At 42.8% G+C, this 24,546-nt stretch overlaps 1 protein-coding gene across 2 annotated transcripts in view; it reads left to right on the top strand.

The window, feature by feature from the left end:
• LOC135707171 (transcription factor E3-like) overlaps positions 1-8,240 on the top strand; it is a 131,601-nt gene extending 123,361 nt beyond the window's left edge. For both annotated transcript variants that reach the window (XM_065228921.1, XM_065228922.1), the window contains exons 3-4: positions 6,547-6,693; positions 6,752-8,240. In XM_065228921.1, coding sequence (XP_065084993.1) covers positions 6,548-6,693; positions 6,752-7,562 — 957 coding nt within the window. In that variant the 5' untranslated portion in view covers position 6,547 and the 3' untranslated portion in view covers positions 7,563-8,240. The remainder of the gene's footprint in view (positions 1-6,546; positions 6,694-6,751) is intronic.
• Positions 8,241-24,546: the final 16,306 nt, after the last annotated feature.

The raw sequence follows: 24,546 nt of genomic DNA, 5'->3' as shown, positions 1-24,546 counted from the left end.
TTAATATTTAAAATTATCGTTGTTCTCAAGTGGTGAACAAAATTGTGACCAAGTAGTGTTTTTTTTTTTTCATTTAAATATCATTAAATGAAACCAAAATATGGAAAATCAGCGATAACAACGACTAAACTATTGACAATAACGACAAACAATATTTTCCCTTGAAAAAGGCCGCCGTAGTCGTTGCTGTGTTTTAAGACTGAGAAAACCGTTAATCAAAGCAAAATTTTAGCTTTTGAACTGTGATCGGAAAATTCCGGAAGAAAACTCTGGGGAATGTTTGAATTAGCTTCTGAATGGAGCTGAAAAAAACATCCAGAGAAAGACGTAAGAAACTCTCCTGGATAAAGTTCGAGAAAAGCTGGAAAACCATCCAAGAAACACGAATTGAGAAACTTGTGGCAAGAATTTAAATAAACTACCGGAAAAAATAGGATGTCACATCCAAAGGAAGCCAAAAAAGTTTTGGAAACCCGAAGTAAATTTCCAGAAGTAGCCATTTTCAGGAAAAGCCAGCAAAAGCACGGAAAAACCTTCCAATAGAAGTCAAACAAAAAACCATTGGCTTATGGTCAAACTTCCAGAAGAAGACGAAAGAAATTTCTGGGAGAATTAATTGAACTTCCTGGAGACGCTGAGAGAAACTTCCTAAGGTAGATTGGAAGAAACATCTGAAGAAAGTCGGAAGCCCAAGCGGTTACGGAACTGTTGAAAGAAACAAGGACATAATTCCGGAAGAAAGAGATTCCTGGGGGATGTTCTAATGATGTTTTGCTGGACAATGAGGAGTACCAGTCGCTTGTTGATGCTCTTCTGTACATTTCGACAAATACAAGAACCGACATTACAGCAAGTGTTTCCGTCCTGAGTCGAAAAATAAAGAATCCGACGAAAGTTGACTGGACGGAATTGAAGCGTATTTAACGCTACTTATCTGGGACAGCGAATTACAGTCTTATGCTGGGGTCGACCAACGGACTGGTATTGCAAGGATACAGCGACGCTGATTGGACGAGTGATACAAGCGACCGTAAGTCAAATAGCGGATTCGTTTTCAAGCTTGGAAATGGCGTAAGCAGCAATACTCTATCGATCTAGTCGGGCAGTAGGCAACTGCTGCTCGGCACGCCACTGTCGTTGTAATTCAGAAACTATGTGGCGCTCCAGTTCTCGGTGGTACCACACATCCTAGAAACGATGTTATCCGGACTGGTATCCGCTCCGCATATCGCTAGCATAGCGCTCGATACTGGCTCGAAGCGTGGACAGGCGAACACAACGTATCTCCTCGACACCAGCACACGTGGGGCAGATGGGAGTACTTGCATGTCAGAACCTATGCAGGTAGCTCCTAAAGCAGCCATGGCATGACAGGAACTGTGTCAGGTGGAAGTTTACTTCTCCATGGCGCCTGTTGACCCAGCTTGATACGGAAGGTATGAAGCGGTAAGTCCACCTCCCCTTTGTGGAGTTTTCCCACTCCGAATGCCATCTCGCGGTCGACACAACTCGCGCGTTGTTGCGCACCCCTCGAACGGTCCTCGCGTCATAGCACACCGCATCCTCCTTAATGATAAATCTGATTGGCATCATCCCTGCTATGACACAGACGGCCTCTCTCGAGATAATGCGGTATGCACTGGCCACTCTCAAGCACATTAGCCTGTGTGTGCTCTCTAATTTCCGCCTGTGGCAGTCAATATCCAGTACCGCAGCCCACGCAGGGCCGCCGTATCTGAGGATAGATACTACTACCCCTGTTGAGGATGACCCTCTCAAGCAGTTTCCCAGTGGTGTCCAGCAAACAAATGGGCCTGTATGTTGACGGGTCCCCAGGGGGTTTTCCTGGCTTCGGGAGCAGCACCAGCCTCTGCCGCTTCCACGCATCTGGGAAGATGCCTACGTCCAGACAGGTCTGAAAAACAGAACGGAACATGTCTGGATTTTCGGCAACGGCCGCCCTCAGAGCCACAACCGGGATCCCATCTGGGCCCGGGGCCTTGCTCACCACCAGCGACTTGGCATTATCGCCAAGTTCACTGTTCGTGACTCTAGACACTTCTCCCTGGTCCGCGCCTGGGATCCGCGGCCAGGAGTCTACGTCCCTACGTGGGAACAGGAACCCAACGATCGGAGCCAGTACCGCTGGTGATTTCACCGGGGGTGCCGTCAAGCCGCGGGTCTTTGCCATGACCACTTTGTAGGCATCCCTCCATGGGTTCGTGTTGGCGCTTTGGAATAAGCTGTCAAAGCACGTGCGCTTGCGTCTGGCGATCTCTTTATTGAGTGCCGCCTTAGCCGCTCGAAGAGCGACACGGCGTTCCTCCCGAGATTCAATCGTACGAGCTCGTTTCATCCTCCTTCTCGCCTGGAGGCAAGACGCTCTGAGGATAGCAATCGACTCGCTCCACCAGTACACCGGTCTATGGCCATGCCTGGGATAGGCTCTCCTAGGCATGGTTGTATCGCACGCCCTTGTCAGCGCTGCTACCAGTTCTTCCCCCGTCAGATCCGGAGTTATTCGCTCCCGCCTCAGTGCTTTGCCGAAGACCTTTTCCTCGAAGAACGACGTCCGCCAGCCTCGAGCGCAGGACGGATTTCCTCCTACCACTCGCCTCTCACCTGGCCCCACACTGTACCGAATCGCCTGATGGTCACTATGGGTGTAACCCTGTAGGTTGCCCTCCAAACTCGGGCTGCAGTATGTCACGTCGATGACGGATTCTGCACCATTCCTTCTGAAGGTACTGACCGAGCCGGTGTTGGATAGTACAACGTCCAGCTTGGCCATTGCCTCCAGTAGGATGCATCCTCTCTGGTTGGTGTGGTGGCTGCCCCACTCCACCGCCCATGCGTTAAAGTCGCCCGCAATGACAACCAGTCTTAGGCCGACAAGTACCGCAGTGAGCCTGTCCACCATCTGCGAGAACTGCTCGATAGACCACCTGGGCGCAGCATAACAGCTACTTAAATATACTCCATTAACCCTAGCGATCACGAATTCCTCGCTCGAGTTGGACACGACTACCTCCTGAATGGGGAAGCTCCCCATCGTGCATATCGACGCCATCCCCGACGCGTCCGTGACCCAATTCCCGTTGCCGGAGATGATTGCGACATCTGCTCCCCATTCCACTGCCGATTGCCACAGCAGTTGCTGGGCAGCCGAGCAGTGGTTCAGGTTCAACTGCGCTACCCCGAACATGGCTTAGCATTGCTCTTGGCCCCCGGGCAGCGTGGGCCACCTGCCATGTGGTTGGTAGGGGATTTCCCCTTCTCCGCGCATATAGTGCACCTCGGCGGCTTTTGGCAACCTCGCGCCTTATGGCCCTCCGAGCCGCACCATCGGCATAGCTTGCTCCTGTCGGTGTTCTTACAGTCGCGGGCCACATGGCCCTGACCGAAGCACCTAAAGCAAGCCATAACCGGTCGTGGATGCTCACCGGGCAAACCGACCAACCCACTCGTACTTCCCCTGTGGCTGCCGCCTTCCTGGCATCAACTGCCGGGAGCTTAACGGTAGCCACCTGGGTGGAGAACAGTCCCTTCCTCAAGGTAACCGCTGTCGGCGGTACCTCGATTTGGCACTGCTCCCTGAGCGCCTTGGACAGTTCGGTCGCCTCTGTCACTTCATCCAAGTCCTTAACCTGGATGGTGATCGTTGAGCCTAGCGATCGTACCTGCGCCCCTTTTCCAACGACCTCGTTTGCCAGTTTCTGGAAAGTTGGTCCTTGGTCTCTAGCACCACGCTTTAACACCAGGAGCATCTCGCCAGTACGAGTGCACCTGATGCTCCTCACGCTGTAGCCCATATACACAAGACGCTCGTCGGTTCTCATCTTCCTCAAGACTTCCGCGTACTTCGACGCTTCCGTCTTGATGATGAGAGCCTCGCCCATCATCCTGTGTCTATTCCGGGCATTGCTGCTCTTGGGGGTTTCGGAGATTTCGGGGAAGCACCCTTTTTGTTACCCTGCTTTGAAGCACCTTTCTCATTCGCTTGTATTCCTATTTTAGGCCACTTCTGCGGCTCATGCACTACTGCCTCGGACTGCTCAACCACAGTCACACACTCTACCTGGGCGGAGACTTCCGTCTCTTAGAGCGTGCCATACCCTTTACTGGCGAGGTTCGGTCACGCTTATGCCCTTGTGTCACGGCAAAGTGTTGGGCCTCGCTGGCCATTGTACTGTTGCCTGCGAAGTTGAAGGCGTCCGTCTGGGTAGACTTTGGTTTCTTCTTCTCCGGCTTCTTGGCGACTTACAGTCGCTTTTCTAGCCGCTTGTGGTCATCGTGGGCCTCATGCACCGTTGCGCGGAGCTGTCGCAAGGCCTGCTTGAGGTCCTTTGCGATATTGTCCCGCGTGCTGGTGAATTCGATGATCGCATCGAGCTGACCCGCGATAGCCAATATCCTAGGTAGGGCCCCAAAGCCATTTATGGCTTTTATTAGTCTGGGCCTTGATAGAGTCACTGGGTGGGGGAGATCTCGTAAGACCACCCTTCGCGAACGGATTCGCGGTCGCCTCCTCGGTGATTTGTTCTCTGGTTTGGGTTTTTGAGCTTTTTTGATGATTGTTGTTAATCATCGCGACTATTGGGTCCCCCTTAGAGCTCTATCCTACCGTGCAACTGGAATAGTCGCTGATTGATCCCCATGAATGCCTATGCAAGCAGTGAGGTCCATGACAAGGGTTGACATAGGCCTTCATGGGGCGTTATGTTCAGAGCCGGATCGCGTAAGACGGGAATAACTCAACCGAACCTATTCCCACCGCAGTCTCCCAACTGGGTGGCACGGAAGGAAAGTATTCTAAGGCCTGCCAGTGTTTTATGGGACGGAGACGAACAAGGCATTAGCTCAAACATCGTTTCGGTCGGTTCCACCCGACTGTACTAAGAGGATGAAATACCTTGGCCGCCAGCCCGTAGCGTGGTTTGTAAGAAGTTTCCGCTCGGTTTCCTATATACGGCCAGTGGTGTCAGTAAACATACTTGCGATCTTACTGACATCGATCACAAGGCGTCGTCCGGCGCATCCCGTCGCTTGTTGTTCGATTAGCCAACTGGATCAGTACCGCAGCACTGGTGGTCCATCGTTTCCAGGGTGCACACGAGGAGGCGAACAATTTCACACCCCAGGCCTGCTGGAGTAAGAGGTAATCACGCTTACCACTACACCACCGGCTTCGCTATGATTTTGACTTGTAGAATGCAATATAAACTTCAAAAAACCATGTAATGTTACTCTAGTACTTACCACGATTTCCATCTCGGTTATGAAGATTTAATTATGCCAATTGCCAGCACTATTTTCAAGATCATACAGTAATGATACGATTTTGCCAGCGCCGTTTTTGAAAATTATTTCTTGGATTATAAGAAATCCATATCTTATTGAACCAAAATATACATTAACCATCCATCTTGAAGATGATTAAAAAATATTTGGTATTACGGTTATGTAAAATTATTGACATATGAAAGTCTGATGCGGGCTAACAAAGTCAGTCATTACTGTATAGAGTAAATGCCTTTTTCTGTCGCGGTAAATAAAATTCTTTATCACTCAAATTTGTCCAACCGATGCTCTGAAACACGGTGCATTCTAATGCAAAAAAATGAGCGCTCAAGGACTTCATTTATCCCCTAGGTAAAGCTATTTCCGAAACCGTCCTTTACCCTTTAGCCACGGGCACGCTATTTCATCAACTTGAAATTTCAACCACTTTTCTTGTTAGAGCCATGTTCCACAAATCGATATTACTGGTGTGCTGATTTGCGGCTTTGCACCAGCAACGTTAAACCGGAGAAACTTTCACCAACCTTCCAGTCCCGCTTCTTCATCCCGATCCTGGTTGTAATCTTATTTGAAATTCAGCTCCTTTTTCCACCCGGATTTACTTCCGGCAAAAAGGCTTATTTAGATTCCTTCTCCCATGGCCACCGAGTGCACAGGAGAATAACAGTAAAAAGTTGGATAGAAATGATTTGCCATTCGTTCCAGCTAGCTATTCCCATGCGAAACAATTCCAGCTCCACCGGAAGAAGCTTAGCTTGGTTCGGTGAAAGCGAAGTAAAAGCCTTTATTACAACCTCAAAACCAAAACAGTTTTGATATTACAGAGAGGTACCGTTGTTTGCGGATGGAGTTGTAGTCGGTATTATTTTTTCTCGATTCCTTGATAGCTGATACCAATTGCGGTCAGTATTCAGCTTAAACTCCATCCGCACACAACGGTACCTCTCTGTACATTATTGGTTGGTTGGGTGGTATTGGATTCAAAATCCTTTCTCTGGGTTGGGGGACGTCATGCTGGAGGGCAAAATCGTACTTTGATGAGCTTAGATGGAGGGATTTGATAAAAAGGAACTATCATTTTTTCCCTGCTTCAATCCGTTAGATGCGGTTTGAGGTTCAAAACAATGAAAGTTATCTACCGAGCTTGAATGAGCTCGAATTTCAGTGCTGATTTAATCGCTGGAAACAACCGACTTGAGAGTGTGTTGATTGATTTTTCATTGGTGTATTTTCTTTCATTTTCAGAATGGATCAAACGATGGACAACTGTCGGATTCTGGTCGACGTCGACTGCAGTCGCTACGAAAATGACGCCTTCTCGCTGCTGGACAAGTCCGCCGAGGTCAACGTGGTTTCCGATCTCAAGTCGTCCACGGTTTCGGCCTTCGATCAGTTAGACCACTCATTTACGATCTTTCGAACCCTTTTGATAAACTGTTAACCTTTCCAGGACGAGTTTCTCGCACCTTAGCTCCTCTTCGCGTACTCAGCTGAAGCAGCAGCTCCTGCGTGAGCAGGTCAAGAGCTACGACACGGAAAGGAGCCCATTGTACTCACCGTCGGTTTTCTCCGTTAAACTTCCGCTGGAGAACATGGACATTGATCTTCCGAAGAAGGTTCTCCAGGTGGAAACTCGCCTGGAGAATCCCACCCGGTACCACGTGATCCAAAAGCAGAAGACACAGGTCCGCGAGTACGTTACGGCCGCACTCAAGCTTACCAAGCAAACGGTGCTCCGCGAGGCAAAGCATTCCCGTCTGCTGATCCTGATCAAGCTGTACGATTCGTTCATCAACACCAAACCAGCAGCGGCTACGGCTGGGCCCAGTGGTGGTGGTGACATTGCCGGAGGCAGTGGCAGTGGTGGATTTACCCAAGCATCAAGTTCTTCGGCGAGCGTGGTGGCCAACACGCTCGAACAGCAGCAGGACTGGCGTCTGGAGATGAAACTGTCGGCTCGCTTTGGGAACCGCATCTACCAGTCGTTCATCGACGAGTTCGACTACATCCGGGATCTGCTGTGCTTGATCCGTTTCGAGATCCCCAAGTGGGTCTTTGTGGTGACGGAGTTCGAGAGTGAGATTTCTTCGTTCCAGAACACCAAGGCCACCGCCGGGGTCGAGGAACTGCTGATCAAGCAGACCTTGGCCGCGGAGAAGAACTCCAAGCATGAGAAGTTCATCGAGCCGGAGGTGAGAGACCGCATCAAGAAGGACAATCACAATTGCAGTAGGTATCGGGGTAGAGTGGGGATGGGATGAATGGGTTTTCCCCTTGGTGTTGATTTGGTAGGTCGTTTAGGTTTAAGATTTATTTATATTATAGTCGTTTCCTATGGTTCTGCACATCAAATTATATCTGCACATATTATGAATATATTTATTCTATAATCTAATCCTTTTGACCAACTAATCAATAACATTACTTCGATCAGATTTCCAAAGTATTTTATCTAGGTTTTCAGGAAGCCACAGGAAGAACTGCTGAGTTCTTGCAACTATGGGACTGGTGTCTAATGAATGACATTTGGAGCCTGCTGGATTTTGGTTGAGCGGTCTACACAAAACCGGAACACGGCATATTGTTTTTTCTTATTTATTTTTTCATTAGTATCTGTTACACCACGTAGATGAAAGTCTGTGAGGTTAATTCACCCAAGCACCTACGTATCCAACCTTGTGGACATGGCTATGGACCGTACACCGTGTTGTCTCAGAAATCCCAACGACTGTGACTGAGATTGAACCCAGACTCAACCGGGAGAGCAACAGTCACGCTTATCATTCACCTATCGATGCGACGCAGTTAACGAATTGCTTTAAAACTTTTTCATTTTGGACGAGTACTTTTTTTTCCTTGGATTTTTTTTCCGTCGATCTTGTTTTCCGTGCTGAGCACCAATGCTACCGACGTGCCAGGAAGGCAGCACCCACACCTGGACCCTACCTATCGACCCATCAACTCATGAACCGGGGACCAACGGCTTTACTTCCCTTCCGAAGGAAGGCGTGATCAGAGATGCTATGCCTCAGAACATCCCGGCGGCACCGACTGTGATTGAACCCAGGCCTGCTGGGTTGAGAGGTAATCACGCTTACCACTACACCACCTGCGCCGCTAGGACGAGTACTTGTAATTAAAATTATTCTGCCAACGTCATTGAAGTTATTAGGTGATACGAATAAAAGAGTCTATTTTGATCGCACCGTTAGAAAAGCCTTTCTCGTGCTTTTTCTATGTATACGACCAATTGTTTGTGATTTGAAATTAATTGAGCAATACAAAAGAGAACATATATGTAACTATATTATTTTAAATTGAATGAAAGATATGCAATGCTATTTATTAAATGAAGATTCCCTTAAGAGACACACGGAATGTACGGGGATACAGGGTGGCCGTGACGCTTTTTTTCCTTGGTTTGTTTTCTGTCGATCTTGTTTTCCGTATTGAGTACTAATGCTACCGACGCCAGGGAGGCAACTCCCACACTTTGACCTTACCTATCGACCCATCAACTCAAGGACCGGGGACCACCGGATTCACTTTTTCTTCCGAAGGAAGGCGTGATTAGATATTTTATGCCTCAGAAAATCCCGGCGGTGCCGACTGGGATTAAACTCAGGCCCTTTGAGGTGAGAGGCGTTGAGCAATCAAAACGCAAACCTCCTTGCTGCCATCGTATCCAGACCAATTAGGCTGCACCCAGAGACAATGTTATATAAGAGACGCACGGAGAGAATGAAAGTAAATCTAGTTGCACGGCCAACTAATTTCTTTTTCTGCAAGGTTTGGCAACCCGCATTTTTTTGTTTACTTCAAGTGACTTTTAATTTGAGCGACTGTCATCTGCTTCAGCATTATGGTTAAATGAATACCTTTTTAACCGTATCGGTAGTATCGCTATACAATGGAAGTATTTGAAGACTCAATTTTTGGCAACTTTGAGTGAAACTATTAAATATACCACATTGAATGGTATATTCTACAGAGCGTTGCACAAAATTATTCAACTGCGATTGTTGCTTCCTTTAATGTATGAGAGAAATCTCTCTTTTTAAGTCTTTCACAAATTTTACTATCTTGAAAAATTTCACCGGATACGCCTTGATCTTTGTTACAGAGTCTGTGTAGATGTATTTCGTTGTGCTGGAGCAAATATTTCGTAAGATTATAACGAGAATTCAGCTGGTGAATAACAATAATATTCCCTGTCCAATTTCACTTTTCTTACGCAAACTTTATTATAATTATTTAAATCTCTACAGTTAACCAGCGTCTGGCTGAACATCTCCTTAATAAAGGCAACCAACCTCAACAATTAAATTCAACCCCAATCACAATACTTCCCACGCTTTTCTTCGTGAAGCGCTCGTGTTTATTTACATTGCTCCATTGGAACCGCGTTTGACAGTTCGATTGGAACTCTTTGCGCGTCTCTTATTTAACATCGTTTCTGCCTGCACCGTTCTTCGTAGGGCGGTAATATGGCTGTTTAGTTCCAGGGCAGAACACGTAAAGCGTAGCTTATGAAGGTTCTTTGGATGGCTAAGATCCTATTTGCTTGTATAAGATCGTTTCACCAAGCGTTGCTCTAAGACTAGAAGGTCCCGAAGAAACATGCTCAGCTAATCGATGCACCCCTCGAAACATAGGAAAATCCACGAACCCCCCATTCTATCCGTCAAACTTTCATATCGAATCAAAACAAACATAGTGTAGTACTAGAATTTCCACTAGAATGGGGTACGTTAATCGATTTACTTGGGATCAATAGGCTAGTAAACTAGTAAGCCAATTAGCCAAATCGTTAGTTTCCACCGGTAGAACCGTAGAACGAACCGGGTATAGTGGCCGCTGGCAAGCTCTGACTAGATCTTCACGGGATTGATAAAACGGCAGAATCCTTTGCTGATGGCAATCTTAATGGTACCGTTGTATCTGATAATTTTTATTATCCTCCCACAACTGTAAATACTCGGTTGAATCGTTATTTTTCGAACAAATTAGTTCACACAAAAAAACCGGGGACAATCTTTTTGGCCGTGACTATTTTTTTGTTATTTGGGTCCTGGCTGAAGTCCATTTTTACAAACGTCTCATTCTGATTTTTTGATTCTGTTACCTGTATTAGAGGTGTGCACCGCCGCGCCAAGCCGACGCCACCGGCACTTTTTGGGCTACGCCGCCGCTGACACAATTTTATCGGCGCGTCGATTGAAATTGCATTTAGAATTCATTGTAAAATTTCCTCGTAATTCCTTTGGAATTTTCATCAAAATTATAGAATAAGTTCTTCATAGTGATTGCATTAGGAAAATCTAGAAGTTGAGAAGGTTACTATTTTCCAAAAAGAAGACGAAGTATATTCTCCCGGTGATTTAGAATTTCCGGCTTTTTCCCGATTTCCCGGTTTACTGGTCACCCTGTGCATCTGAATAACATTACTAGAGAGCAACACAGAAGACGAAACTAACTCAGAGAGCGAGTAACTTTAGCTCATTCGTAAGGATACATTTCTAAATGCGTTGGTCACTCAGCGCATGGGTAACCTACTTAAAAGTGACTCACTCTCTGAATAAGATTCGTTTTCAGTAAATGTATAGTAGACGGCTTAAGCAAGCCTTTTGAATCAAATGCTACTAGCGCTGTATGATGAGTGAATTCTGAACTAAGAGGCCAATCATGCGATAGGTATTGTCCATTCGAATAACTTCACTGAATACAGAAATCTGCTTTCTGGCCGTGCTGTCAAGTTAAAACCTACATGGTTAGAAAAAAGTACCCAAAATTAAGTTCTTTTCACTCATCTCGGCACTATAGTGCAGGACCAAAAGTAGGTAAAGCGGGTTAAAGTAATTTTCATTTACTTGTGTGCAGTTCGTATGGAATTTTCCACTGGCTTTTTAACCAAAAGTAAGTTAGTTGTACCCAACAGTAGGTAAATATGATTATACTCAACGTTGGGTTCCCACACTTTACTACCCCTGTTGGGTCGTTTTGCTCCTCCGTTTTTAACAACATTAGAAGGAGAAAAGGAGACAAACTAGTCAAAAGTAGGTAAAAGTGAACTGGCCGTTGGGTACTTTTTTCTTACCGTGTAGAATATGATGCAAATTGCACACTGAGCTTGACTATCCAATATCCAATGTCTAGCCGAGATGGCAAGCTAAATACATTGAAACGAATACTACTCAGAGAATGAGTCTCTTTTACTGATTCGTATGGAGAATTTTTTTTAAATAGTAGGTTAACAAACCTTCGATTTAAGAAATTTTTTCAAACGAATGATTAAAAGTGACTCATAACTGAGTGAAAACTATTCACGCTCTGAGTTAGTTTCGTTTTTAGTGTGCAACGCAACGAACAACTCTGTTTATCACTCGGCAGCCAAACGATGACTGCAGTCAAACTTTCTACATTTCGCTCAGTTAAGCATTTGGATTGTCATTCTATGGCCCTCCTTTTTCTATATTTAGCTGATGTAATTTTTGAAACTTTCGAAAGGTTTTTATTTATTTATGACTAAACATCAACACGTAGGCGTCATTGGCCCCAATGATGTAGCCTAAAGCACATAACATATGTGGAACTCGGTCATAAAAAATCGACACCATTTCAGTGATTTCAAGTGGTATAGTAGGACATCGATCTGTCAAACTGATTATACCAGCTGTAAAATGAGAAAGGAGATCAAGGGGGTAGTCAATTCTATTAAAATATTTCTAACATGGTTTATAATTCTATGTCTTCATAGCGCTCTTGAACTCATGTCTTTGTGTTGCCATAATAATTTACGTTCGATACATATAATTACATTGCTTTTTTAAATATATAGATTATCGTTTGCATAAAAAAGGAGACATTTTTTGAAACTGTTTGAAGCGATGATCTGCCACCTAAAATCGTAAGCTGCCGTGTGTTAACTTTTTACAATTCTATTTTAAAAGCGAGACGTATTACTTTTCTGTAATTGTGACCAAAACATGGAAAACTCCAAGCGATTACTTCTATATTTCTTAATTATTTTTTCGTCGGTACTTTTTTTTTTCATTTTGACGTAGAACTACGTCTTTGTCGACTATACTGGGGTGCAAATCAAAAAATATGTGTGGTGAAGGAGTGTTAGGTTTTGAACGCTTGTAACTTTGCCATTTATAAATGAAATTAAAATCCAAATACGCCAATCGGTAGGATATTACATTACGAACCTGCTGAAATAAATATTTTTCCATTTTTTTGTAATTAAATTATTGAAAATGTACAAATGATAATTTTATCACTGTTTTCATGAAATAAGCCTTTTTCCCAAACCCAGTCATCATAAACGAATACCACTTGGTTGCACATCATTCTGCTTGAACATGAAAATATATAAATTAGCGCTGCTCTCCTGCCTCTGCTTATTCCCGCTTCAGACGGCGTGGCACTAGGTCCTGCAGCAAGTAAGACTAAGGGAGCGGCTAAAGGTGGATCACGGCGTGTCCACCACAATGAGGAACGAGACTTGAAAAAAAGTGTGTATAACAAAAACCCTCTCCCCGTTAACAACCTCTCCCCCTCCCCCTTTAACAATAACCCGAAAAATACATGGACTTTGACGATAATTCTTTTTCCGGGAAATAAATTTTAAGCAAACCACAAATAGGTAGAAACAATTAATTTTTTACATGCAGAGCCAACATTTTCAAAAAACAATTGCTTAACAGGAGACATACACTCGATGGACTGTAAAACATATCTGGTACCTCTATATATGCAATTATATTAACATCCAAAGTCCATCCTATTTTACATATTCTGCACAAAAGAAACTTTCTGCTCCGCCCATTCATAGAAAAAACGGCGGGAAATCCTGTCAGGTTCGGTTGCACATCGTTCTGCTTGAACCTGAATAGATATAAAACAGCGCTGCTGTCGTGCTTTTACTCATTGTCGCCTCGGACGGCGTGGCACTTGGTCCTGCAGCAAGCAGGACCAAGTCAGTGGCTAAAGGTGGATCACGGCGTGAAATGAGGAATGCGACACAATGAGGAAAAGCAATGTTTGTAAACCAACTCACCCTCCCCCCCCCCACCCTCAACAATAACTCGAAAAAGACATGTACTTTGACGATCACTTTTTCCGGGAAATAAATTTTAAACAAACTACAGTTATTAGTAAAAACATAAGTTTTTCCCTTAATTTCTTCCGGCACCAAAACTTTCAAATTTGAGAAAAAATTGATTATGGTGCATACATTGATTTTACATTTCAATTGATTAGCCTATCTGGCTCTTCATCTTTGTTCATTGCATATTCTAATTTAGTATTTGCGTATTTCATCTAGTTAACAGAATACCCCTTGGGGGGTGTGTTTTGTTTTAATTGAAACATTTGATAACCTACCTAACTACGAGTCTAACTTAACTAACGTGCCAGATCACGTTTGATCTGAAGATCTGATCTCAGACAGGTGTCTCTGAACCGTCGCTCTTCAAGAGGCTGAAGGCCAGCCAGGTGGTGAACCTCAGAATTTCGGGTCCGTGGAGGACTGTTTAGGATCATCCTAAGGATCTTGTTCTGGAGTTTTTATGTGTTCCACACATTAATTGTTGCAACGTGATCAACAAATCAATATCTATGTGTCGGCCACATACTTAATATATGTACATGTAAACACCATGCGTGACCACCCACACTATTCATTTGCGTATAAATTTCATGTGTACTTCTGTTCTGACAAATATTAATATATTTGTCAAGAAAAATGTTTAAATTGTTTTGAGTGAACCATAACCGAAACATTGAAATACTTGAAAATTGTAAGATAAAGTATAATAGTCAAAAATGCCTGAAAAACATCAATTTTGTTTGGTTCTACGTCATACTGCGGTCGTGTCTAGGACACAACCTTTAATTTTTTTTTCTTTATGATAAACTTAGGTTACAAATGTATGCACCATTTTTTCCATTAAATTTTTTTGTTGGAACCAATTGCATCAAACTTTGATTTCATTTCATAACGTAGGAGGAAAAATACGATCGCACAAATTTGGAGTTAGATGCACACACTTTAAAGCAGCAACACTTTGCAACAAGTGTCCTGGTTTATATATAAGTATTGCAAAACTTAAGGCAAAGTTCTACCTTCAGTATAAAAAAGAGCTGAATACTGAAAAAAACATACTGTGCATTGAGAAATTGAAGTAGGGGAAATGCAGGTAATGTCGGCCTAAGTGTCCCTAATTTGGGCCCATACATAAATTCAGCAATCACCTAAATTTTCAATAGCAACCATAAATATCCATTACTAACGTCCCAATAACGCGTTCATCTAGATAAAATTGATAAATAGCAGATTTTTACACAGAAAAAAAAGTTGTTGAATATAACATAGACTGCTGCATCATGTAATGCATTCACACTTATTCTGGCGCGTATTTAGTATAAGCAATGTTTGTATATATATGAGCAATAATTTAAAATGATCTCACCAACTTTCGCTGTTTCTTCACTCTTCTGTCCAATGTTCGTGCCAATTTTTGAGCTCGTTGTCATTCTTTGCATCACTGCTAGTTCCTGAAAGTCTCCTATGTTATTTCTGATGTGCTTGAGTTCCTAGGTGCGTCTTATAAAACCGTAACACCATTGCGGAAAATTGACTTTGTGCATCTCTATGTATTTTCTTAACGAGCATCATTCCATTTTCGTATCGCATCCCAAGTAACATTGCAAGTTTTATAGCATTCTTCAAGTCTAAATCATGATCTACAGAACCCTCATAAAACCAGAATTGTTAATTGGGATGTGCTTCATTCAGGAGAGCCGCTTTTGCTTTTACTTTGTCGAATCCATGGTACCGGAACAGATATAGATGTATACATTATTAGCAATGATGTGATATAACCACTACGGAATGGCCGTTCAGAATGGTTCACCGGATGTGAAATGAGGGAACATTTAAATATAACACGATTTAAAGTATTTCAATGCAACATTACATTTGTTCACTAACAATTAACACATTTTTCAATATGTTATCTTAACTTATTTCTGGAAGAATTTACTTGTGTTTTATACCATTAGTATCAATGTTCCGTCATATCGTATCTTCAAGTGATCTTCGCAAGCGCCACATTACGTTCAGGCTCTTTGGAACTACATGTGATGAAATATGATACGCACCTTTTAAAGTGAATTGCATGTAACATAGAGTGATGCAAAATTTGAAATTTTCGCTCCACAATACTTAAACGATTCCAAATCGGATCCTGGCTAACCTCTCAAAATTTGAACCCATTTGGTGAGAAACTGAGATGGCACAAACAATTTGAAGTTTGTATTTGTATTACTATGGCAAAACCAAGATTTTTGTTCATGTCTATCTAATAATTCAACATATTGGTCTGCTTCAAAAGCTTTCAACTTTACTTGTAGGAAATTTTCCCAGCTACAACTTTGCTCAAGACTACTTTTTGATTAAATGCAAGGATCGAATGTTATCAATGGCTCAATGCGCTGATGTCTTATGATTATGCTCAATCAACTGCTCTGCAGGCAATATTGGTGTTTCTGGGGCGTTGAATAGGACACAAAAATCATGGCTACCATGTCACACTGCAAAATACAGTGTCGCCTACAGAGCAGCTGCTTGATCATGTCATAAGTTTACCAATCTCTCAAATAATTAATAACTTTTTCTTGTCTCGTTTTACATAGAAACGATCTTGAGCAAAGTTGTAGTTGAGAAAATTTTCTATACGAATAGCTATCGAACTGTTTCGCAGCTCAATATGGACTAGAAGGCAATGAACAAAAAGTTGAGATTTCCCATAGTTATTTACAAGTAAACTTCAAATGGCTTGTGCGAAGACTGTTTCTAACCAAATGAGTTGTAACTTTGGGAGGCTTATCAGGACCCGACTTGAAACCATTTAAGTACTGTGGAGCGAAAAAGTCAAATTTTGCATCAGTTGACCAGTGTCATCACTTACTCACACATGAAATCTGCCTCGACCAACCTGGCAGAACGCGCCCTAACCCTCACTGAACCAAAGGGCAGGGAATTTCAGGGAAGTTCCGAGAACTCAAGAGAAATTCCATTGGCCTCAGGAAAATCCGGGGAGCACCCGGAATATGTCTGACCAGTTTGGTCCTGAGTACTTAATATGGCCACCAATGATCTGATTTATGTGTCCCATGAGGGTGTAGGTTCAAGAAGAATGTGGCAATTTCCCCGGGGGTACCCGGAACATGTCCGGATCTGGCCAACGTAGTCTTCAGTACTTAATATGGCCACCAATGATCAAATTTTTGAATTCTCATGTAAAGACTGGAACGCGCAAAAATTGGTCGACAAAAAAATCGTTTCTTTCAGTCAAAATTCATATCACAAAAATCTTCTTATATTTCGTTTGGTAGTTCAATTCATATAGGGTAAACGCAGGTAATGTCGGCCTAAGTGTCCCTAATTTGGGCCCATACAGCAACCGACTAAATTTTCAATAGCAACCAAAAATATCCATTAGTAACGTCCCAATAACGCGTTCATTTAGAAAAAAATGGATAAATAGCAGATTTTTAGCGATGGGCTCGATCTTAGATCAATAGGCCAACATTAGAGACACTTCCCCTATTTAAAGGAAAAAAAAATGTTCGTTTATTCTTTTGGTTTGCCTAATCCGAACTGCCGTGTCTTCCGGGTAACCCTTCCATTAAATTTTGAACAACGACCTTATTCGCCGCCGAACGCCAGTTAGATTTAAACTACTGCTCGTTTTCCATGGATTTATTAGTTTTTTTTAGATTCCGTTTGACCAAGGCCCAATACCGTTTGATAGGGTAAAGTTCTGGGTTGTTGGGAGGGTTGTGGCCTTTGGGTACCACAACCACGTTGTTCGCATCGTACCACTCGATTGCCCTTTTCCCAGAGTGGCAGCTCGTCAAGTCCGGCCAGAACAGCACAGGTCTATTATGTTGCTTTAGTAATGGTAGCAGCCGTTTTTCCAGGCACTCCTGGGCGTAGACCTCTTGATTGGTGGTTCCCGCAGTAATGAATATGCCGCTTTTTAGACCTGCATATGGCCTGCCAGACAAGATATTTTTTCGGGAGCTTCGATAGATTGATGGTTTTGAAAACTTTAGCCATCTTCCTTTTCCTGATGCGGTATAAAACTCCTGTCCCGGAAGCTGCTTGAAATCCGCCTTTACATAAGTTTCGTCGTCCATGACGACACAGTCGAACTTTGTGAGCAGCTTCGTATACAGTTTTCGGACCCGCTGCTTTGCCGACGTGTTTTGTTTGTAATCTCGGTTCGCCCTCTTCATCTTCTTAAACGTCGACAACCCGGCTCGTTCCTTGGCCCGCTGCACAGTAGTATGGAAGACATTGAGGTTGCCAGCGACGTCCCGGATGGAGAGGTTGGGATTCCGCTTATATTTCACCGCCACCTTCTTCGTCGTTGCTGCCACGTCCGGATTACGATTGCCACCGCTTCCAGGATTTCTGGTGGACGACAGACGCTCCCTGCTAGGGCACGCAATAATCTTTAACACCAACGCAGGCAACGGCTGTAATTAAATTAATTCCATTAACTACTGCTTTAATTACATTAATTACACAATGTAGAACATTAACTACTTTCTAACTCCATTAATTACAGTTGAAATTTCGTAATTAAAGTACATTAATTACATATTCAATATTTTTAATTACATTAATTACGGATAGATAATTTTAATTACCGTCAGTACTACTTAAAAACGCATTAATTAGTTTAAGTACTTTTGATTGCATTTTAACTTCAACGCACCGGTTCTTTGTATTGTGTGCCCCTCTGATCCCCGAACACTTTTAAAACGTTTGTCACGGTCGATTTGACCACATCCAGCAATGTTGCCAACTTGGCGTGTGAGAACATCGGATTTTCTTGCTACGCGAGCAAAATTTTGACACGCTGCTCCTCTTGCTTGGACGTCATTTTGAAAACTGGAGAGCAAACGGTCAAAACTCATCATAGCAACCATTGTAAATACACTCAACTTCCAAATGCAGCATTTCAGGTTTTTTAAATGTATTTTAATAGAAATACACCAATTTGAAGTTGACCAATTTTTGCGTGTTCCAGACTTTAATTTGATGTGTCGCATGTAGATGTTGGTTCAATAAGAATCTACCCGAAACAACTGACAGCTTACTTTGACCTTGGATGATTATTTGGTTCACGTCTTGATGGTACTTGTTAATTCAAAATTACAAAAAATATAACTGATAACATTGAGCACTTTTTGTCAGTGCGAACCTCAACCTGAGTTAGGTTTTAAAGTCAAACGATCAAACTGACGCTTGTCAGAAAACAAGCAGACCCAATCTTGATACCAAGATAATAAGATACTTTCATTTTCAGAGTCCAGAATGAAGTGAGCATGGCGTTGATTAAAGTCTCCATAGATGTGAACTTTAACCTCAGAAAGATGCTCAGATAGAATTTGTTAAGCACTTTGAAAGACGGCTTCATACGTGTTTTTATAAGTATGGTCTGGTGGGAAATACACTAAGGCGAACACGTGCGTTTCACAAAGGACGGCGCCAAGGACGTAGCAAACCCTCATGGTGGTATGATTTATATCCACATATCAAGGTTTGTAGTTTGGCAGACATATTACCTCACTTAAAGGCTGACTAAAAGTGAATTGGTACGCAGATAAAGAGCTGTAAAGACCAATAAGTTTAAAAAGTCTAGTTGCTTTACAGTACTTTTATTAAAACCTCAAAGTTACAGCATTAGATGGTTACATTTCTCCAGTTCGAACGAAATCTCGAACCTTCTTCTTGATGGAGCCCATCAGCGTCCGCACAGTGGAAACGGACACGGAATCAGCGCATTTCTTTCCTTTTGCCCGCATTTGCCGGATGTCTCTGACTGCCCCACCGCTTCGCCGAAGTCTCCGCAATTCCGGACAATTCAAAGGATTCATTAGCTTGGGGACAAAATCGATCTTGTTGGCAGCACACCACTTCAGAACCACCTTGAAGTAGTGGCAGCTGGCCAAATCGGGCCAAAAGATGACTTTGCCCCTATGCTTGCGAATGAACGGAAATACACGCTTTTTTCAGGCATTATTCGATGTAAACTTGGGATGTCATCGTCGGGAATGTGACAAATGAATCCGTTTTCAGGCCACAAATGCAAATCGCTTGCCAAATCATGGCCTTCTTCGTGACCTTGTCGGCAAACACGAACTAGAAATCTCCCCGGCACATCCCCACGTCCAGTCGCGATGTAAAACTTTTGACCTGGAAGCGGCTTAAAATCGAGTTTGACGTATGTTCCGCAAGAGCCTTGCATGCTTTTTGGCCTCGGAGTTCTGCTGCATGTGCCGGTTCGGATGTTTACTGGCTTTGTACGACTTGTATCCTTTCCTGGAAAGGATTTTCCTCACCATTTGAAAGTTGACGTTGTACCTTCTGGCCACATCTTGGATCGAAAGACCGGGGCTGGCTTTAACGCACCTCAACACCTTGCTGCCCAGCTGACGATCCCTGGTTTTAGTTTTTTCGTAGGTCCACTGATTCCTTTCTACACTCAGGGATTCCTAGTAGGTTTTGAGCACTCGAAAATCTGTTATTTTCGGCATCTTCAGCACTTTAGCCAGCTTGGAACCGGACCAATCCGTATTTTCCAGGTGTTTGTGCACAATATTTTTTCTTCTTTCGAGTTCCATTTGACGTTATTTCCGAACGCCACCGACTACTTTGATCAAACTTGCACCAGTTGTTCTCTATAGAAGTGTTGTAACGGTAGACATTTTCGTTAGATCATATTTTTGTTACATGTTCTTTTTTTTCAAATATCCATTCTTAAATTAATCATAGTTCAATTTGTAATATTAACTGAAATGGACTGAAGTTAAGCTCTATGAAACGAAATTGTAGTTTGCAACCTGTATGCACGTCAGTTGCCTATGCGTAAAGAGGTTAGCGAAAACGTATTGCTTACGTAGCTTCTCCGAAGAGTTTCACTATTCGTGTTTCTCGTTACTCGGATAGAGAAAACCGAATAAGATAGTGATGAAAGTTGTTACCAGTATAAGGGAACAAGATAGACAGACCGAGTTCAATTGAAGAGGGAAAGAGATACTTTATTTGATCTCTCACGATCGTGAGTAACAAAATCCGTTGAACTTCCATTTCTGGAAATCATACCTTGGGATTTTTCCGAGGAAAATCAGCAATCGCCTCTTTCACTTTAATCCTGACTGAGATAGAAGAAGGGCGCGATTTTATAGTGTGTTCCGCGGTGTGACTGGTTAGGAGTAAGAAAACATGAAATGTCCACAGATGTATTTCAATCGATTCCTAATGTTCCCCGTATAGGCTAAAGATAGATAGGTTTGTAGTGCGGTCATTGTTGTGTGAGTGTTCCAGATAACTGCAAGGTAAAACCATTCTACGAAATGTGTGTGTGCCTATAAGATGTTAATTGTGTCGTTTGCACGGTCAACGACTTTCCGCGTGTTCGTTTTCTTTAGTGCTCAACAGCCAACAAAGCGACCGCTCATCAGGAGGAGGACACCAGCCGTCGTTGCAATGACGGCATAAGCCCGCAAAGCTCACCAACGTAAGCTTCAAGTACTGTAAGTAGCGAACCCACACTTGCATGCAAGGCCGTTGGCACGGACACAAAATGATAGCGCGCTAGGCGAATAGTCGATCGACCGCACTAGTCAGTTAAAGGGGAACAGAAAATAGGCCGGTCAAGATCAAGTTTGTAAATATGTAAAATAAAAACCCTATAGATAATATAAAACTGAATACATGTAGATCTTCCACTCACATAGTAAATCAGCGTTCAGTGTTAGAAAGTTTTGATTGAGAGAGTCTGAAGGTTGTTTCACGTTTCGTTCGTCATGTTTAGTATTTGTTGTTTACTTGGTTGTGTAACTCGTTTTTTAAAGCAAGCTCTAATTGATGGGTCAGAGGGATTGCTTCCTGTGATGATATCCGGATTTCGGTATTGGAAGTTTTTTTTTTGGACGCGTTAGTTAGGATCTTGGGATTTCGGTGGGTATGCTCACTCCTTTCTTGAGTCTCTCGGGTCTGTTGGTCTTGTTCCCGACACTGTTGACGAATTTTAGAACTGGCTCATTTGGTCAGTATCTAGCCGGGCATCGTGAAACACGACAGGTGGTCCTCTTCGGAGGTGGCGCTTAAGCCATCCGTTTATTTAGTCGATCGGGAACGAACTACAGCACCGTAGCTGCCTTGGGGCCGCTACAGTGTAAACAAACCACTGTCAAAGATTTTCGATTCCCAACACTAGAGGCACAAACGAAGAGACAGACGACTAACTGGCGAAGAAATCAATTAAAATAATGTGGTTCGCTGTAATAGAATTTTCTTAGAAGCTTGTGCCATCAGTCAGTTTTCGAGCTGCTCCGTCTGTCACTTCGTTTGTGCTAGAGGCGTGCTACCGACGCGTGAGGGGCGTACCAATTTACTTTTAGTCAGCCTTTACAGTAAAATAAAGTTGAATGATATTTAACTTTTCATTTACGATGTTGTACAGGTGTAATTATAGCCTATGGGATTCCCATATGCCATAATTGGAACACACCATAATATGAATTTATAGTCACTACCCTACTACCCTTAAGAGATTTTTCCGTTGTACATTGCAGTACCATTATATATGTATTTATGTTGGTGGAACTCAAGAACGTCGTAATTATCTAACAGATTCGCCAGACGGGAATGTGATCTCAAAAGATTTCACACCAGCTCGGTGCAAACAAACTCCGCGGGGATCTCGGCATGTTGTCGACTGACTGTCTCTTGTCACACGTTCTCTGCTGCAGTTGCAATGCCACTCCACACCCATGTCGGTATATGGTGTTAGAAACAGCAGCAAACAACAGTGCCATGTGGAGCAAAGCAAACTACCAAGAAGCCAGCCAATGAAAGTGGTCTCGTATACTAAGGCATATATTAGATGTGTACTTGTGCTAAAATAAGGGTTCGGTATGAGGGTGATAATAAAAGCAAATATCATAACAACCGACTGATTCTTCGAGAAAGGTGCTGCGCTATTGAGGAAGGGGTATCCTTTAGTGTGACTTTAGAACAAACAGCAATAACTCCTAGTTGGGACCTAGTAGCAGTGAGTGGTCAAAGTCAAACAACTAGCTAGGCATCTCAAACTGTGCGTCCGTTCAAGTACAAACAGTAGCTTCTCAAGGTGGCAATCTGGGCGTCACCAGGGAAATAAATTTGCACTGAAAACACGGCACGGCAGTGTCATGTCTATCAACGGCACCGCTGTGCAGCAGGACTTAACAGGAAAATAAAGCAAGGGACCAGGAAAGTTTATATTTATAAATAGTAGGGTGATATATATATCAGCAATGTTTTTGTTTGACCTGATGGCAGAGAAAAATGAGATAAAACATCCCATTTCTAGGCATTTGCTGTATGGAATTTATGGAGACGCGTGGTATCTCATCGTGTTTGAAAATTATAATATGCATAGGTTTAGTTTTCAGTTTACAAATTACTAATTTGAAGGCGTCATCAATTCGCCAGTTGTCTACGATTCAAATGATCATCACCAACCATCGCAACTACACTCTCTACTAATTACTATGCAATCGCATCTGTTCGAATTGATAAAATGAACAATCTCTCCCGGCGCTGTTAAACTGGTACCCTTTAACCTTGTCGACAACGAATCACAGAGGAAACATTATCGATCATGTTGTCATCGGCCATGTAATGTTTGCCTCCCAATGGCATTGACAGAGCTTGAAGCATCACATGCACAGACTCTCTCTCTCTCTCTCTCCATCTCACCCTTTGTCATGTTTTGTATGTCCACAGCAAAGAACAATGTTCCTCCCTAACATTCCACCGCACAGTGGGGATTTAAGGAACAATATGGATTAAAATTGGCTGCTGCTGCAATCGCACAATTTGTTATATCATAAAGGAAAAATCCTAAGAAATCGATTTTTATTGAAGCGAGTGTAGTAATCGATTTAGTCAATAAATTTTAGTAGAAGTTATCAAGTTATCACAGTCTTTAGGTGATCGTTGAAAAACTATTGGGAAATGTATAGGAGACTTTGGGGTATAGGGCTTATTTCTATGTGTCAAATATGTGTAAAAGTCGATTTTTAAAAACAATGTTTACGATGGATAAAATATTCAGAAAGTTGTTTACACTAGTTCATGAACTGAAAATAAACTAGGTGCAAGCTTTGAGTTCATTTCACACTAGTAGGGTAGAGCGCTATTGCGTCGTAATCGCCCATTTCCGTTCTATCGATCATAAAAGATCAATAATATCAATGATTTCACCGTGCACAAATCTATAAAATGTTTGTTCTTAAGCGTTAATTTATTAGCTACAACATAAATCTTATTAGAGCGCATTGTATGAATATTGACCTTAAAAACAAAAGAAGCGCTCCTAGCGAATCCCCTTTTTAACGTTTATCCGTAGGACGAAGAAAATCTAATGGCGTTTCAATGCGTTTGGATGGAATTGAAACTCGTAGGACGAATTTAGAATCAAGAAGCAGGATTAGATTTTAAGAAAATATCTCAACAATTTGTGACTCTTTATCAAATCCAACGGTACACGTATGGAAGGGTGAAAAATTTAAGAGTCATCTTTGACAGAAATATTACATTTTTTGTTCAAACCCGTTTGAAAAAGAGAGGTAAAACGCGGGTTGTGCTTTGTAGGCAGAAATTAGACCAAAAACCCTATCCCATGTCTGAAAAAATCACTTAATTTGAGAATTTTCAGATATTTCATGGAATTTTCGGGTAGAATAGACTCAAATCAAGTGCTACCATAGCAATTACTTTATTTAAAAAAAACTACAAGGGACAGCTCTATGGGGTTGTACGCAATGGTGACGTAGGACTACGTGGTTTTATATAATAATTGTTATTTCTAGATAGAGCTGGAATTAGGGCAAAACAGCTTTTGTAAACAATGACTTATCTCGATGATTTCTAGAAAGCTAAGACTCGCTCACTCAAATCAATGTCGCCATCGGGTAGGGGAAGACTTCCCCTTCCCGTTGGCTATGTTGGTTTGCGTGGGCGTGCCTTGAGTTTCGAGAAATCATCTAGAGAAGTCATTGTTTACAAAAGTTGTTACGCCCTAATTCCAGCTCTATCAAGATTTGTTAACTGCACCAGGAGCTTGTGTTTTGTGTATCAAAGTATGACTACCCAACAAACAATTTGAGTTG

This window comes from Ochlerotatus camptorhynchus, unplaced genomic scaffold (genome assembly GCF_037179485.1).
Source record: "Ochlerotatus camptorhynchus isolate MF236.1 unplaced genomic scaffold, CSIRO-AGI_Acam_v1.1 ptg000304l, whole genome shotgun sequence".
NCBI classification, from domain to species: domain Eukaryota; kingdom Metazoa; phylum Arthropoda; class Insecta; order Diptera; family Culicidae; genus Ochlerotatus; species Ochlerotatus camptorhynchus.
This window is presented reverse-complemented; position numbering and strand designations above follow the sequence as displayed.